The sequence below is a fragment of the Culex pipiens genome, chromosome 2 (assembly GCF_016801865.2).
Source record: "Culex pipiens pallens isolate TS chromosome 2, TS_CPP_V2, whole genome shotgun sequence".
NCBI lineage: Eukaryota > Metazoa > Arthropoda > Insecta > Diptera > Culicidae > Culex > Culex pipiens.
Window position 1 is genome coordinate 62,582,251 of NC_068938.1, and position 14,324 is coordinate 62,596,574.

The 14,324-nt window shown below is 37.5% G+C and overlaps 4 protein-coding genes across 6 annotated transcripts in view; all 4 read right to left on the reverse strand.

The window, feature by feature from the left end:
• LOC120419379 (netrin receptor unc-5-like) overlaps positions 1-14,324 on the reverse strand; it is a 434,660-nt gene that overhangs the window by 169,392 nt on the left and 250,944 nt on the right. The gene's annotated exons all lie outside the window — the stretch shown is intronic.
• On the reverse strand, positions 616-1,534 carry LOC120419367 (ficolin-3-like). Its single transcript, XM_039582036.2, has 2 exons — positions 1,449-1,534; positions 616-1,380 (listed from the first exon to the last, which is right to left on the reverse strand). The coding sequence occupies exons 1-2, from the start codon at positions 1,532-1,534 to the stop codon at positions 819-821; spliced, it is 648 nt and encodes a 215-aa protein (XP_039437970.2). The 3' UTR covers positions 616-818.
• On the reverse strand, positions 4,314-6,946 carry LOC120419374 (ficolin-1-like). Of its 2 annotated transcripts, XM_039582045.2 has the most exons (3): positions 6,727-6,930; positions 6,153-6,668; positions 4,314-6,095 (listed from the first exon to the last, which is right to left on the reverse strand). In XM_039582045.2, the coding sequence occupies exons 1-3, from the start codon at positions 6,804-6,806 to the stop codon at positions 5,990-5,992; spliced, it is 702 nt and encodes a 233-aa protein (XP_039437979.1). In that variant the 5' UTR covers positions 6,807-6,930; the 3' UTR covers positions 4,314-5,989. The 2 variants fall into 2 exon arrangements, with proteins under 2 accessions (XP_039437979.1, XP_039437980.1); XM_039582046.2 differs by having other exon boundaries at positions 6,062-6,668; positions 6,727-6,946.
• On the reverse strand, positions 6,949-7,783 carry LOC128093052 (ryncolin-4-like). The gene is made up of 2 exons (XM_052708540.1): positions 7,679-7,783; positions 6,949-7,618 (listed from the first exon to the last, which is right to left on the reverse strand). Exons 1-2 carry the CDS (start codon positions 7,726-7,728, stop codon positions 6,994-6,996), a joined length of 675 nt encoding a protein of 224 aa, XP_052564500.1. The 5' UTR covers positions 7,729-7,783; the 3' UTR covers positions 6,949-6,993.

The following is a 14,324-nucleotide window of genomic DNA, read 5'->3' on the forward strand; positions in this document are numbered from 1 at the left end:
CCTCCAAAGAGTTCAAGCTCGTCATCATCAGCAGAGTCCCTCACCGCAGTCCGTTACACCGGGCTGGGATGCAATTTTGGGTTCGCTTGAAACTCCTCTCAATCACTTTGAGGAGAGCGCTCGTGAAGTGGGAAAAACAAACAAACAAGAACGCGGAGTCCGGAGCCCGGCCTTACAAGCAATTGAAAACGATGAGTTCTTCTTTCGACGAAGACTTGCGTTGGAGTTGTGAGATGGGGGAAATTAGTATGTAGCAAAGTTTTTTTTCGGACGCGGACGGAGGCTAGACAAGCCAGTAATAAACTTTAAACAAACATTAATTGTCGTTAAATGATTTACGGTTTGGGAGGATGAGTGTTGTTTTTCTTCGGTCGATGGGGAGCTACTTGTTGGAGGAGCGTTTTTTTCGAACCTTTGGAGGTAGCTGTTGAGGGTCGTTGAGGGGCATGTTGACGCCTTGTAGCGTTGTTTTGCTTCACGTGGAGTGTGTGACAGCTGTGGGTTTGACTGCAGGCGACCGGAGTTTGGAGGCCAAGATAAACAGTGGTACACGGTATGATATGAGGAACGTGGACTCATCACACCGATTGAGGTAAAGTGTAGATTCCATGGGAGTATTTGTAATGAACATAATTTTATTTGATTCATGGATATAAACTTTGCATGGACTTAAAAAAACTACAATGCTGTCCGTCGAATCATCATCCTTGAGTAATTGATTTGATAGCCGGCTCTCCATTGCATTCTTGATAAATATCCATCGTAATTTCTGTTGAGGTTACATAAGCTGCGAAGAAATTTAAATTTAACTTTGAAAACTAACTGTTAATAACAACTTGCAAACAGTTATCTGCAAACCACCATCCTCCAGCAGTACTAATTGCACAGCTCTTAATCAAATCAGAATCGTTATCTTCGTCAAACGTAGTGAATGGTCGACCCTTATGGACTGCCAGTGCATCCATTGCCGTTCCACTGTAGTTTCCAACCTTCTTCAAAGTATACTTTTCCATCTCACTCCCAACACCAAAGCTGGTATACCTTGCGTATTCGTACGCTCCATTCATAACCATCTCTACGACCAGCTCGTGTGGGTCTGCGGAAGTCAACCTATGCATCTTCTCCAGCCCCATCCAGAAGTTCTTGTCCAACCGGCCAAATCCCGCCCGATAGTGGGCCCAGTTTCGGTAGAAATCTTCGTGTCGATCAACTCGCTGTTGAATAACGACCCATCCGTCACCGAACAGCCGGTGACGTTGAACGCAAACCGCGTCAAAGATTCCCAAACCATCAATCCGCATCGAAACTTGTCCGGAACTCGATGTTTCACTGCACGAAGTTATGGCGAAATCTGGCGATTCTATTTTGACAACAGGTTCACTAAAAGTGCATTTTACTTCAGAACAACACTCTTGAACGTATGATCGTGAAACAACTGGAAGACTTACGAATCCCACTGGTTCTCGAGGATATTCCGTGCGGTGGCAATGCCTAGCAGGAGCACCAGCAACGAGAACACACTGAAGGCTGCCATCCTTTGTGAGGTTATGACGCTGTACCGAACAGTTAGGTGCATTTTATAGCGGAATTGTACCAATTTCGTGAACTAAAAATTGACATGATAAGGTTAACCGCAGAACCACAAATGATGCATCGTTGAGCATCGCTTACTTTAAGGTCATTAGATAATCAAAAAGGTTACAATGCTCACACTGATACGATTTTTTTGTAAGATATTTATTTATTGATGATACATTCTTGAGAAAAACCATGCAAAAATATTAAATCCGGACCGTGGGCCTTTCATAAGACCCTAACATTTAACATTTTGAAATTTCCAAAAAAGTGTCCACTTGGTTTATGGATGGACCCAAAGCAAGTTTTCTGATCAAGCTCAAATTTGGTGGGACTGGTGATACAACCAAAAAGACAAGAATCTCAATTTCGTCCAAATTGCCCAAAGTTTCGCCTTTTTTGCAAAAATGTTAAAAAAATTTCAAACTGCGATATCTCTGGAACCAACATTCAATAACTCGTGAACAAAAAATAAAACATTAAACCCAATTGGAAAATCTATGTAAAATTTTGTCAAGAACACGATGGAGAGATAAAAGCTCAATTTAAAATTGACCCTCAATGTGAAAATTAAGCAACAGGTTTTAATTTGCGCAATAAACGCTGAAAAGCATTTTAATTAGAAAAATGGACTATGCCAATTGCTAATCGATTCTACGTCCAATTATCTTCAAAACTAGTCTTGGCTGACCAAAGTTTGAAAATGGCGGTTTTTAACTTTTTTGCGAACATTTTTTTCTAATGTCGATATCTCAGCAACTAATGGTCCGATTTACAATGTTAAAGTATGAAACATTCGTGAAATTTTCCGATCTTTTCGAAAACAATATCGGACCATTAGTAGTTGAGATATCGACATTAGAAAATGGTGAGTTGTTTGTTTGAGACTTAAAAAACATCAATTTTCCTGTTTTTAAACACTTGCATGGCAATATCTCAGCAACTAAGGGTCGTATCAACAAAGTTCGAAAAAGCAAAATATAGAGAATTTTCTCAGCTTTTTAAAATTTTTTTTTTTCAAAAGTGGGCAAACATGTGCACTAATTTTAAAAAATTGAAAAACTGCGACTTTTTCAAAAAAGTTACCTAAAAATGGATTTAACTTGAAAACGGTGCACTTTATCAAAATTTCACTAAAGTACTTTTTGATTGCAAATTTGATTTTACATCGAAAAATGAAATTGAAAAATTTTTGCGACCAGTATTTCGATTTTTTGAAAAAATCATTATTGATTCAAAAATTCATAACTCGGTCAAAGATTTTTTGCACAACCTGGAAATTTCTGAAAAGTTGGCATTTGATGTCCTCTAAAACATATCAAAAAATAAAAAAAATAAAAAATAGTATTTTTTTGCAAATCAAGTTTTAGTGACAAAAAATTAAATTTAAAATCACCACATTTTTTTTACCGTGCATCATTTTTTTCAGTGTGGTTCATATCCATATCTACAACTTTGCCCAAGACGCCAAATCGATCAAAAAATACCATCAAAAGATACAGATTTTTGAATTTTCATACATCATTTTTGTATGAACAGCTGCCAAATTTGTATGGAAAATTATATGGACAAACTAATGATGCAAAATGGGTTCTTTGGGTATACCGAAGGCACCAAAAAAGTTTCAGTCGGGTTAGAAAATACAAAAAAAAAACAAATGACCGAAATCTTAGAGAACTGCTCTAAGGCGATTTGTATTTAGTCGTTTTCTCTGGAACGCCGCAACGTTTTTGCAATCTTCTTGAAGCAATTTATACGTCTTGTAGAGATCTACAAATTGCATTCAAAAGAATGTAAAAACGTTACACTGTTTTCAAGAAATCAGCCAAATAAAAAGCGTAACGCCTACGCATAAAAGGGGAAATTTTGAGGTTATGTTGAAACGGATTAAATCATTTTTTAATCGTAACCCTTAAACGACTTTATTTAACTTAATGATTTCCAATCCCGAGCTATCTACACTAAAACCCCGGTTTGCGCTCAGGTGTTACGCTTTTTATTTCGTCGATTTTTCTGGAACGACGCAACATTTTGGCAATCTTTTAAAGCAATTTATTCGTCTTGTGCAGATCTACATATTGCTTTGAACAGAATGTAAAAACATTACACTGCTTTCGAGAAATCAATCAAACAAAAAGCGTAACGCCTGAGCGTAAACCAGGGTGTAATTGAAAAGTTCTATTTCATAAAGGCAGTGAAGAAGGCAAAAACATTTTCTGGTTCTTAATTATCAAACATGTACAATTTCAGATAAGATGGGTTTGAAAGTAATTTTCACGGGTGATCGGCTAATATGCTAGTCTTAAATGGCAATACTTCAAACAATGGGACCAGTGGTGTAGTGGTAAGCGTGATTGCCTCTCACCCGAGTTGGGCTGTTTTTCGAGACGACATTTGTCTGATCACGCCTTCCATCGGACGGGGAAGTAAATGTTGGCCCCGGTCGTTAGCTCAATCCAGGTGTAGGAGTCGTCTCCCTGGGTCCTGTCTCGGTGGAGTCACTGGTAGGCAGTTGGACTCACAATCCAAAGGTCGTCAGTTCGAATCCCGGGGTGGATGGAAGCTAAGGTGTAAAAAGAGGTTTGCAATTGCCTCAACAAGCAAGCCTTCGGACACCTAGTTTCGAGTAGGAATCTCGCAATCGCGAACGCCAAGGCAATGCTGTAAAGCGAACAATTTGATCTTGGATTTTTTTTTCAAGCGATTTCGGACGTTCAGCTCAACTATATTTTACTATAGAGCAATTCCATGTCAAATAGGGAATCGGTTGTACCCGACCCTCTCCGATTTCAATGAAACTTTGTAGACATGTTATCCTAGGCATATATAAGCCATTTTTGTGTATATGGAGCCAGTTACACTCGATAATGACATTTGAGAAGGGCGTAAGTGTTTTAAATATTTTTGTATTTCGTAATTTAAATATTGCTGTATCTCGAAGCCGTTGCATCGTATCAAAAAGTGGTCAAAGACAAACTTGTAGGAAATTTGACGGGCTTTCCGAAAAAAATACACTGAAAGAAAAAAACATTCCACTTTTATGAGATTTTTTGATTTTTAAGTTTAAAAGTCAAATTTGAAGGTGAGCCCACGATTTTTTTTCGTTCAATTTTTTTGTGAAAATAGCCTAAGATGTTACAAAAAGACTCACGAAAAATGCAGGATGGAGCAACTCACCTAAAAAAATACAAAAATCATTTACTGAAACTGTTTTTTTGAAAAGTGCTCTAAACGTCAAAATTTTCAAAATCCGAGTACGGGAATCGATTCTCCAGACAATTTTACATAAAAGTCTCCATATTGACCATTGTCCTAAGTCCAATCCTTGTGAAGTTACAGCGGTTTTAAAAATAAAAATGTTGAAAAAATAGGTTTTTTGATGGTTTTTGGCAATTTCTATATGACAGACTTGATTTTTCAGTCTCGAAAATATTTTTACCGGAAAGCTCGTCCAATTTCCCATAAGTTTGTCTTTGACCACATTTCAATTGGATGTATGGGCTTACAGATATAAGCTAATTTACTATCCAGGTTACTATACTACACTGAAAAAATATTATGTTTTCAGTTATGAGCAATGTAATTAGCTTATATCTGTAAGCCCTTACATCCAATTGAAATGTGGTCAGAGACAAACTTGTGGGAAATTGGACGAGCTTTCCGTTAAAAATATTTTCGAGACTGAAAAATCAAGTCTGTCATATAGAAATTGCCAAAAACCACTAAAAAACCTATTTTTTCAACATTTTTATTATTAAAACCGCTGTAACTTCACAAGGATTGAACTTAGGACAATGGTCAATATGGAGACTTTTATTTAAAATTGTTTGGAGAATCGATTCCCGTACTCGGATTTTGAAAATTTTGACGTTTAGAGCACTTTTCAAAAAAACAGTTTCAGTAAATGATTTTTGTATTTTTTTAGGTTAGTTGCTCCATCCTGCATTTTCGTGAGTATTTTTGTCACATTTTAGGCTATTTTCACAAAAAATTTGAACGAAAAAAAATCGTGGGCTCACCTTCAAATTTGACTTTTAAACTTAAATATCAAAAAATCTCATAAAAGTGGAATGTTTTTTTCTTTCAGTGTATTTTTTTCGGAAAGCCCGTCAAATTTCCTACAAGTTTGTCTTTGACCACTTTTTGATACGATGCAACGGCTTCGAGATACAGCAATATTTAAATTACGAAATACAAAAATATTTAAAACACTTACGCCCTTCTCAAATGGCATTATCGAGTGTAACTGGCTCCATATACACAAAAATGGCTTATATATGCCTAGGATAACATGTCAACAAAGTTTCATTGAAATCGGAGAGGGTCGAAAAAAAAGTACCCAAAAAATTACTGTTTTGGGCTGGAATTGCTCTATATTACATTTTATTTACTTCAGCAATCTCGACGGGTAATGCTAGGAAATTTCACGAATCATAATTCTAACATACTGGAGATTTATATCAAGACATTTGGCTTTTTGTCCAGGCATCATTGAATACATTCCATTTGGATCGAAGGAACTGAAAGCAGAGGAAAGTCATTGATGATACCCAGTAGTACAATCTCCCAAAACGTACCAATCACTCGTGTACCACCATGCTCCTTGGGATGTAACGGCACAGTTAGAATCCCCATTTATATTGTTATCTTCGTCAAATGTTGAAAATTCCGCTCCTTTACTCCCCGTAATGCAGTCACGAGCAGTTCCGCTATAGCTATCAAGCTCCTTCAGAGCATATTTTTCCGACTCACTACCAATGACAAAGCTGGCAGCTTGTGAGTACAGCCGCGGACCACTAACAGGTTGATATTCAACAATCAGCTCATGGGGTGCTCTCGCGGTGACCTGGTAGACCTTCTCCAGCCCGAGCCAGAAGCTCCTGTCAAAGTATCCAAATCCTTCACGATAAGCGGCCCAATTTTGGTAGAATAGCATAAAATCAGTTCGCTGCTGGATCACCATCCAGCCATCGCCAAACTGGCGATGCCGTTGAACGCAGACGGCTTGGAACGAAACGGATTCGTTCAGCTTGATGGTCACAACGCCGGACACGGAAGTTTCCCGGCACGATCTTACGGACTCCTCACCAATTCTAAAGAATTGTATTTGCTTTAAAACTGTTTCCGGCAAATAAGTTGCGTTAAACGTACCGACTATCGATTAGTTGCTGCGCAGAAGCAATTCCGATTAGGACCAGCAGCAGCAAGGTTAGCGTTCCAAAAGTATGCATTTTTGGTAATGAACTGATGCTGCGAAGATGACTTAGCTAGGTTATATAACGACTTCTTATCAGGAAGTCTCACATACTCACATTGAAGTCTCAACACAACTTCACACTAATGACAAGCTTCTTTCAAAACAAACAAAGTCGCTCTGATTACAAGTTGGCTTTATTCAACCATCAGCTTCCAAAGGATTCACTCAGCCTCCCTTATCATCATCCGCACGTACTTCAACGATTCGCTGCCTCTCCGAACCCGCCAATACAGCGTCCCACCCTGCTCGGCGAGCTTCCCGTTGAGATTGCAACTTTGAACCGATCTGTCCATGCAACTACGCGTGAACCACCAACCCCCCTTCAGCCCGACGGCGCAGTTCTGGTTCGCGTTTTGATCACGATCGCGATCGAACGTCGAGAAGGCTGCCCCCTTGTGCGTCACCAAGCCATCGCCAGCCGTTCCACTGTACTGGCCGAGCTCCTTCAGGGCGTAGCTCTCGGTTTCGTTGCCAATCAAAAAGTTGGAGTACCTGGCAAAGCGGTACTCACCGTACTCGCCGACCATCTCCACGATCAGCTCGTATGTTCCAGAGGAAACTGCTCTGTGAATCGCGTCCAAGCCTACCCAAAAGTTGTCCCCCTGGCCGAATGCGCTCTTATAGTCGGTCCAGCTGCGGTAAAAGTTGCCGGTTTCGTCTACGCGATGCTGCACGAGTAGCCATCCGTCTCCAAACTGGTGGTTCCCGTCGATGCAACGTGCTGGCCAGGTATTGCTATAACTTTCTGCTTGGCAAGGTGAATAGTACCGAGCAGCATTTGAAGAACTTTCAATAGAAGAGCAGAAATTTAGCTCAATTGTACATCAAGTAAAGGTTTCAACTTACAAAGTAAAAACTCCGATTAGCAGCAGAACGAAGCCTCTGGATGACACCATCTTGCTACACGATTTGATGCTCGATCCTTGAAAAGCATCGCTTTTATACACAATTTGTTATCATTGTTTTGTTTACTTTGGGCCACCCAGTCGAATGGTGAGATTGTAAAAAATGAGTCTTCGAAGATGTTTAGGAGTTTCCTTTCCTTTTCAACGAGAAATCTCAATTTTTTCAACAAGTTTTTGGTGGCTTTGGTATCGTTCTTTTTTTGGTAATTCCAAAATGATTATGTTTTAAAATAATCTATTGCAAGATATTTCGAACATTTCATTTAAAAAATAATAATATTTTGCTAAAATTTTTATAAGAACTAATAAAGTATTAAAAATGAGTAGTTCTGAACGATTTCGCACATTTTTTCGTGATTTTTTAGTTTTCATTTTTTGACTTGGATGAAACTTAATGTATGATTTTCTGTATCATGAGAAGGGATTTTCTGATCGATTTGGTGGTTTCGGCAAAGTTGTAGGTTATGAATAGGATTTTTCGGTAAAAAGATTCATGGAAAAAATCCGCTTTTTTTACTTAACTTATAAGGCTAATGCAAATATTTTTCAAAGTTTCTATCTCTCGGCTCTTGCCGGGATTGAGGGGGAAGGGGGCAAAAATTAAAAAAAAAATATGAATTTATAAATAACAATCCATAGTTTTTACATTTGTATGGAAAAAGTATTTTAAAATGCATTTTACACTAGTTCAGTTGTTTTGCAATTATTAGTTTTCAAATAATGTAAGATTGGACGAAAACTAAAATTTTAGCGAAAAAAAAACTTTTTGCGATAATAAACATCGAAAATTTTCAAAAATTCAAAAGATTTTTAAATCAACCCAAACATGCTAAAAATGATTCTAAACGCAGGGGAATGCATTTTAAATTGATTTCAGCTGATTGCACTTAAATTTCCATTGAAATTTTGAAGGGGGGAGACAAAAACTTGAAATAATTTTTTTAACAGCCTTATATCTAAAGGTGAAATTCCCAAAACAAGTATCTTTAATTTTCGATTTTTTTAAATATGTTTAAGGGGACTGAAAAATAAATCTGAGCCATAGTGCGTGATGGTGCAAAATCTGGTTTAGAAGATATGATTTTTTGAAAAGGCACGTTTTTTAGAAATTATCGAAATTTTTTGATTTTTGTTATTACAAATGTTTTTTTAAAGCAAAATTGAATTTGCAATCGAAAAATACTTTTAATTTTTTTGTATAAATTTTTTCATTTTCAGGTTAGGCCGTTGCAAATATTTTTTGACGTTTATGTCCCTCGATTCTGGTCGGGGTCGAGGGGGGGGGGGGCAAAAAAAAAATGTATAAAATTCAAATAACAAACCATAGTCTTAACATTTGAATGAAAAAAGTGTTTTAAAATGCATTTTACACCTGCCCAGTTGTTTTGCAATCATTAGTTTTTAAAATATCCAAGTATTGAAGAGATTTTTTTTTTCGTCGAAAAAAAAACTTTTTGCGGTGCTGTACATTGGAATTTCACAAAAATTAAAAATATTTTTGATCGATCACAGACATGCTAAATATGGTTTTAAACGCAGGAAAATGCATTTCTAATGGATTTCAGTTGGCTAGACTTCTATTTCATTTAAAAAATTTAAGCTTTTTGAAAAAAAAAATTTTCCACCTGATTTTTCGGACCGATTTTGAAGGGGGGTGGGGGAGGGGCGACATTAACTTTGAAAAATATTTGCAACGGCCTTATAGTAAAGTATTTATTTCGATTTCTTTTTTTTGGATTTTAAGAATACATCTTGAAGCTCCCCGTGAAAAAAATAGTTTTGAAAAGCTGAACACATTTCCTACATTTCCACATTTCTCCCTCGAACATTGAAAATATTGCAATGTTTTTTTCTAATTGTCGCCTACATCAGCTTGTAATTTTGAAATGACCATATCTTGGAAACTATTTTTCCGATCTTCAAAATAAAAAAATTAAGGGTACACAGCAACCAAGGAAAATCATTATGGAAATAGTAGCTTAGGGGGTCTGCTCTACAACTTTGTAGAACATTGTTACACTCTAAAAAATTACTTTGCAAAGTTAGAAAAATCACGAAATTTTAAAATGAAAAAATTTGTTCTAAATGGAAAAAAAAACCTTTCTGGGTTAATGTAGATTCAAAAAGTACATTAAATTTCCCTTAAAATGACATGATCCAGAAATTTATCGATAGTTCTCGTAGTTTAAAAGATACTAAAATGTCTGTAACAAAAATCTGGGTGCGAAAGATCTGGTTGATGTGCACCGTTAAACTTTTGTGAAATTTTCTGATCATTTAAATAAAAATAATTTAAAAATTTAAAAATCAAACTTAACTTTTGAAAAGATTTTTTAATTTCAAGTTTAAACTAAATTATGGGTAATTCTCCGCCAACTCACACAGCAGTTGCCCTGACCCTTCTTCGATTTGCGTGAAACTTTGTCCTAAGGAGTAACTTTTGTCCCTGATCACGAATCCGAGGTCCGTTTTTTGATATACTTGCTTATAAACAACACGAGTTATCGAAATTTTACGAAAAAAAGTTTTGAAAGTAAAATTGATACGTACCGTCATCAGGGGTGACATTGGGTCTGGGGGGTGAGATTGGGTCCTACTAATTTCAGCATTTTTGTATGATGACGGTATGTTCGAACGAATACTTACGAGATAATTGTTCATAAAACTTTTTTTTCAAGAATTTCCCATATTTGAAAAAAAAACTATGCGGAAGCTAAAAAAAAATCAGTTTCACCTTGTAAAGCATTTATTTTCACGAGGTTTTTTTGAAAGAGTACAAAAATCGAAACATCAATTAAAAAAAATCGAATGCGAACGTCAAAAAATAATAAAAACAACTCTTTATAATCTAAGAATTATGAAGAAAATGTTTATGAAATAAAAAAACTGCTTACAATAACAATAATTCTTATCTTGTTTCTTAAAGAAATCATAAAAAGGTTATCCCGTTTTTTCAATGAAGAAATGCAAATAAAAAAAATATTTTTATTTTTTTCAACACTAATAAAACAATTTTCGCATTTAAATTAAAAAAAAAAACATTTTCGCATGAATGCGAAAACCAGCCGATTTTGGAGTAAATTATTTTTAAATAAATCAATATTTCAAAAATGAAAAAAACTTTTAAAAATTTACTAAACAAATATTTTTTTTTAATTTTTTAAGTACTGATTTATCCTACCAATTCGTTTTGTGTATTTTTTTTAATTTGATGAAATGGCTTACGGCGAAATGCGAGAATCCCATATTTAATAAATTAGCAATATTTTTTTCTACTATCACTACAATTTTTAAACATTTCTTTGAATGAAATTGACATGAAATTGCAACCAATACTGGAACTTGGTTTAGTAAGTTAGTTTAGTTATTCAGCAACCTTAATGTATTTTTTGATCCACTTTACTTAGATGATAAATTATTTTCAAAAAATATTGGCGATCTTCACATTCAATTTACACTTTTCCGGTTTCCTCCCAAACCATTTGTAATTGCTCTATTTGAGCGCAATAACAATTTTTCTAATTAGCTTTCATCCAGCTGAACATTCACGCGAGTCCAATTACCAAAACGGCTTTTCCCAAATCAACGCGCGGGGCACACAACAACAACAACAACATCACAGTATCAAATTACACGTGCGGTGTAACCGACTGCGTGATGACAGAAAATTACAGCTCTCGATTTAGCGCGCGATTTTGACACGTTTGCACGAAAACAATATCACCTCAACGCCATCAACGGGCTGGTCCCAATGCTGGTGTGATTCATGGTGGACCCTTTCGAGGCTGTTTTTTTTAATTTGGAAAATTGTGAAAAAATACTTTTTTGTTTATATTTGTTTCGATTTTTTTAAATTAGTAAGGTTAATTATCAATATTTTTTTAAATTAAAAAAATCGAAGAGGTATTCAAAGGGTCCCACCGGCCAATTGATGCCCGGAAGAGATTCGAAAGCGAAAGGTATTTTTTGTTTTGCACGAATCGTGGCGCGATAATTGCTCCAAGATACGCGGTGCAAACTTCACTGCCCTCCCTCAGGGGAGACCTCTTGTTCGTTAGACACCTCTCCATGGTCACGAAAAAAAAAGAGTTAAAAATGGTATATAATTTCACCGTTTGCCGAGAGATCAATCTCGTGTGTTCAACTTGTTCAATTTGCACCGGCGAAAAAAAGCGGTTGTTGTCCGTCATGATAGCCTAATTTGAAGTTTGTGGGTATGTGTTGTGAAACAAATTTTCGAAATTATAAAAACAACACGATAAACTTTCCAGACCCCCACCGACTTTACGGGGGGTGGGGTGTCAAAATCGTTTTTCATGCAACCGATTAGTGGAAAAAATTACCCACTCCACACTGACTGGAAGCAACAGCGAAACTTGTTGATGATGGCACCGGGTCATGCAAGGCCCCACTCCCTAGAACCTTCGGAACGGAACTGATGGATTTGTTCGACACGATGGGAGCTGTTGAGCGCCAGTTTTGAGGTCGAAGAAAATTGGGCTTGCTCCTTCCGGTGCCAGTCTGGTATGCATCCTTTCCGTACTATTCTACTAGCCAGGGTACTTTAAAGCTTCCCAGAAATCGTTCAATTCGAAGTTATACTTACTTGGAGATTTTCCCCTGTCCTTTTAAAAAAGTGGAACGCTTTCCAACTTCCAAGTTTCCTTTCCTTACCCCTGAAACGGAGGAGATAGCAGCGATCGGAAATGGCGTTGAAGAGCTACTCTGTTGGATTTGTTATTATTCCCAGTTCTGAGTTACTGAGCCTTGGCTTGAAAATCATAACATATATATGAAGTAAACCTTTTTGCAGTCTGCTTAAATTGCCGTCTCCAAACGAACAAAATACTTCATACGGGCCATCAGAAAGTCCTGGTCCCTGCATGCCCCAAAGGTTACCACATTCAGTGATGACATTGTCACCTCACCTCAGACTCCAGCATCCAAAAGCATCCTCTGGTCCAACAGTAACTGCGAACCCCACGGTGCGCCACATCCCCGTCATCAAGCTCTCTTGGCCGCTCGGGCCCGCATTTGAATATTTGATGAACCCATTTGCTACAGTCTGCTGCTTGGCAGAGCGAGGACCAGAGTCAACATTCGCGGAACGCGTAACGAAATCAACCCTCGCGGCGTTTGTGTATTGATGTCATTATTCAATTTTGCACTCCCTGCGCGACCCCCTCGTTCCGGAGTTCAACGGTCCATCCGGCACATCGGGAGTCTACAATGTTTGACTCATGAAAGGAATAGACACCCGAAAACGTTGCTGCCATCAACCAAAGTGGAATCCGTCATAAGGAAACCATAAAAAATTCCTTGAACCCTCAACCATCAACCACCCACAAGGATTCCGGAACATAAATATCCTTAGGGTTATTATACATTTATGTGATGTGAGCGACCCCCCCTCCCCCCACCAGAAGCGAACTTTTTGAAGAGGTTTAGTAACCTCAAACATAAAACAATTTGAATAAAAGCCAATTTATCATCTTTTTGCTTGCTTCTCCGGACTCGAAGCGAAAAAGTTGTGTGCCATTACCGTTCCGAGGAAGACAGGGCAAAGTCTCTTTCGATTTCCTTCCCCCGCCCCCCCACGTTGGCCGGAAGTGATGAAGAGTGAAAACTGGTCGGAAAATAAATGTAGCGTAGAGGAGCGTATCCTTGGGTTATAGTTTTAGGATGTAAGGGGGAAGAAATAATCGAATTTTGTGAAAGTTTAGCTTGAAGTTAGGATTGGCTTTTAAAAGTAAAGAGGTCAAATTCAAAATTATGCAGATTATGCTTCATTAAGAACTTGCCCAGAAAGGGTTTTTTTCAATTTATCGTAAGTGCTCATAACTATAGAAAGGGTTGCCAGATCTTCAGAATCTTTCCATCATTTTAAATTTAAATCTGCAAATTTTTGAAAATAGATTTAAAATATTCCAGATAAGGATCATTCACCCTTAGCGTTAAAATACATATATTTCTTCCTCAGTCTTCATCAGCATACGAAGAGTACTCCATTCCGAGAAGCATCCCATCACATCCCGTAACGTCCATCTACTGTCATCTTCTGACGACGACGCTCAAACTGTAACAAATCTATCCATAAATCCAGCTCACAAAGTATGCAAACATGTAAATCGCCCTGCTAATGTTAGCCGTCCCATACAACTCTCAAGTAAGACGAGCCTGCTTTTCGTCACGGATTTGCCACATTTGCACAGAACACACCCTCGTAAATAATACCGCACAGACACACAACAGTTCATCAACTGTCACTTTGAGTGACGAGCTGCATCCATCTGGATTTGTTCCACCACCCTCGACTGCGAGTCGAATCGAGTCAAGTTTTTGTCTTTCGTTACCCCCCTCCGTAAGATGATGGGATATCCTTTTATCGCCCATAAGTGCCGTTAGTTCCGGCGACTTCCGGAAGTGTGGATTAATAAATGTAATGAAAGTCGCTTTTATTGGGAAATTTATGAACACTTGGCATGATTTGATGGTGACGCCAAATGTTGATTTTTCGGTTGGGGTAAAGTGACTTTTTTGGACTTCTTTGAAAATCTTAAGCGACACAAGCGTCCTTACCCTATAAT

Coding starts and splice junctions, on each gene's coding strand:
- LOC120419367 (XM_039582036.2), bottom strand. CDS start 1,534: ATGGCAGCCTTCAGTGTGTTCTCGTTGCTGGTGCTCCTGCTAGGCATT. Junction 1,381..1,448: donor CTCGAGAACCAGTGGGATTC/GTAAGTCTTCCA, acceptor ATGCACTTTTAG/TGAACCTGTTGTCAAAATAG.
- LOC120419374 (XM_039582045.2), bottom strand. CDS start 6,806: ATGCATACTTTTGGAACGCTAACCTTGCTGCTGCTGGTCCTAATCGGA. Junction 6,669..6,726: donor CAGCAACTAATCGATAGTCG/GTACGTTTAACG, acceptor ACAATTCTTTAG/AATTGGTGAGGAGTCCGTAA. Junction 6,096..6,152: donor TGGTGGTACACGAGTGATTG/GTACGTTTTGGG, acceptor CTCTGCTTTCAG/TTCCTTCGATCCAAATGGAA.
- LOC128093052 (XM_052708540.1), bottom strand. CDS start 7,728: ATGGTGTCATCCAGAGGCTTCGTTCTGCTGCTAATCGGAGTTTTTACT. Junction 7,619..7,678: donor CTAATCGGAGTTTTTACTTT/GTAAGTTGAAAC, acceptor TTCTATTGAAAG/TTCTTCAAATGCTGCTCGGT.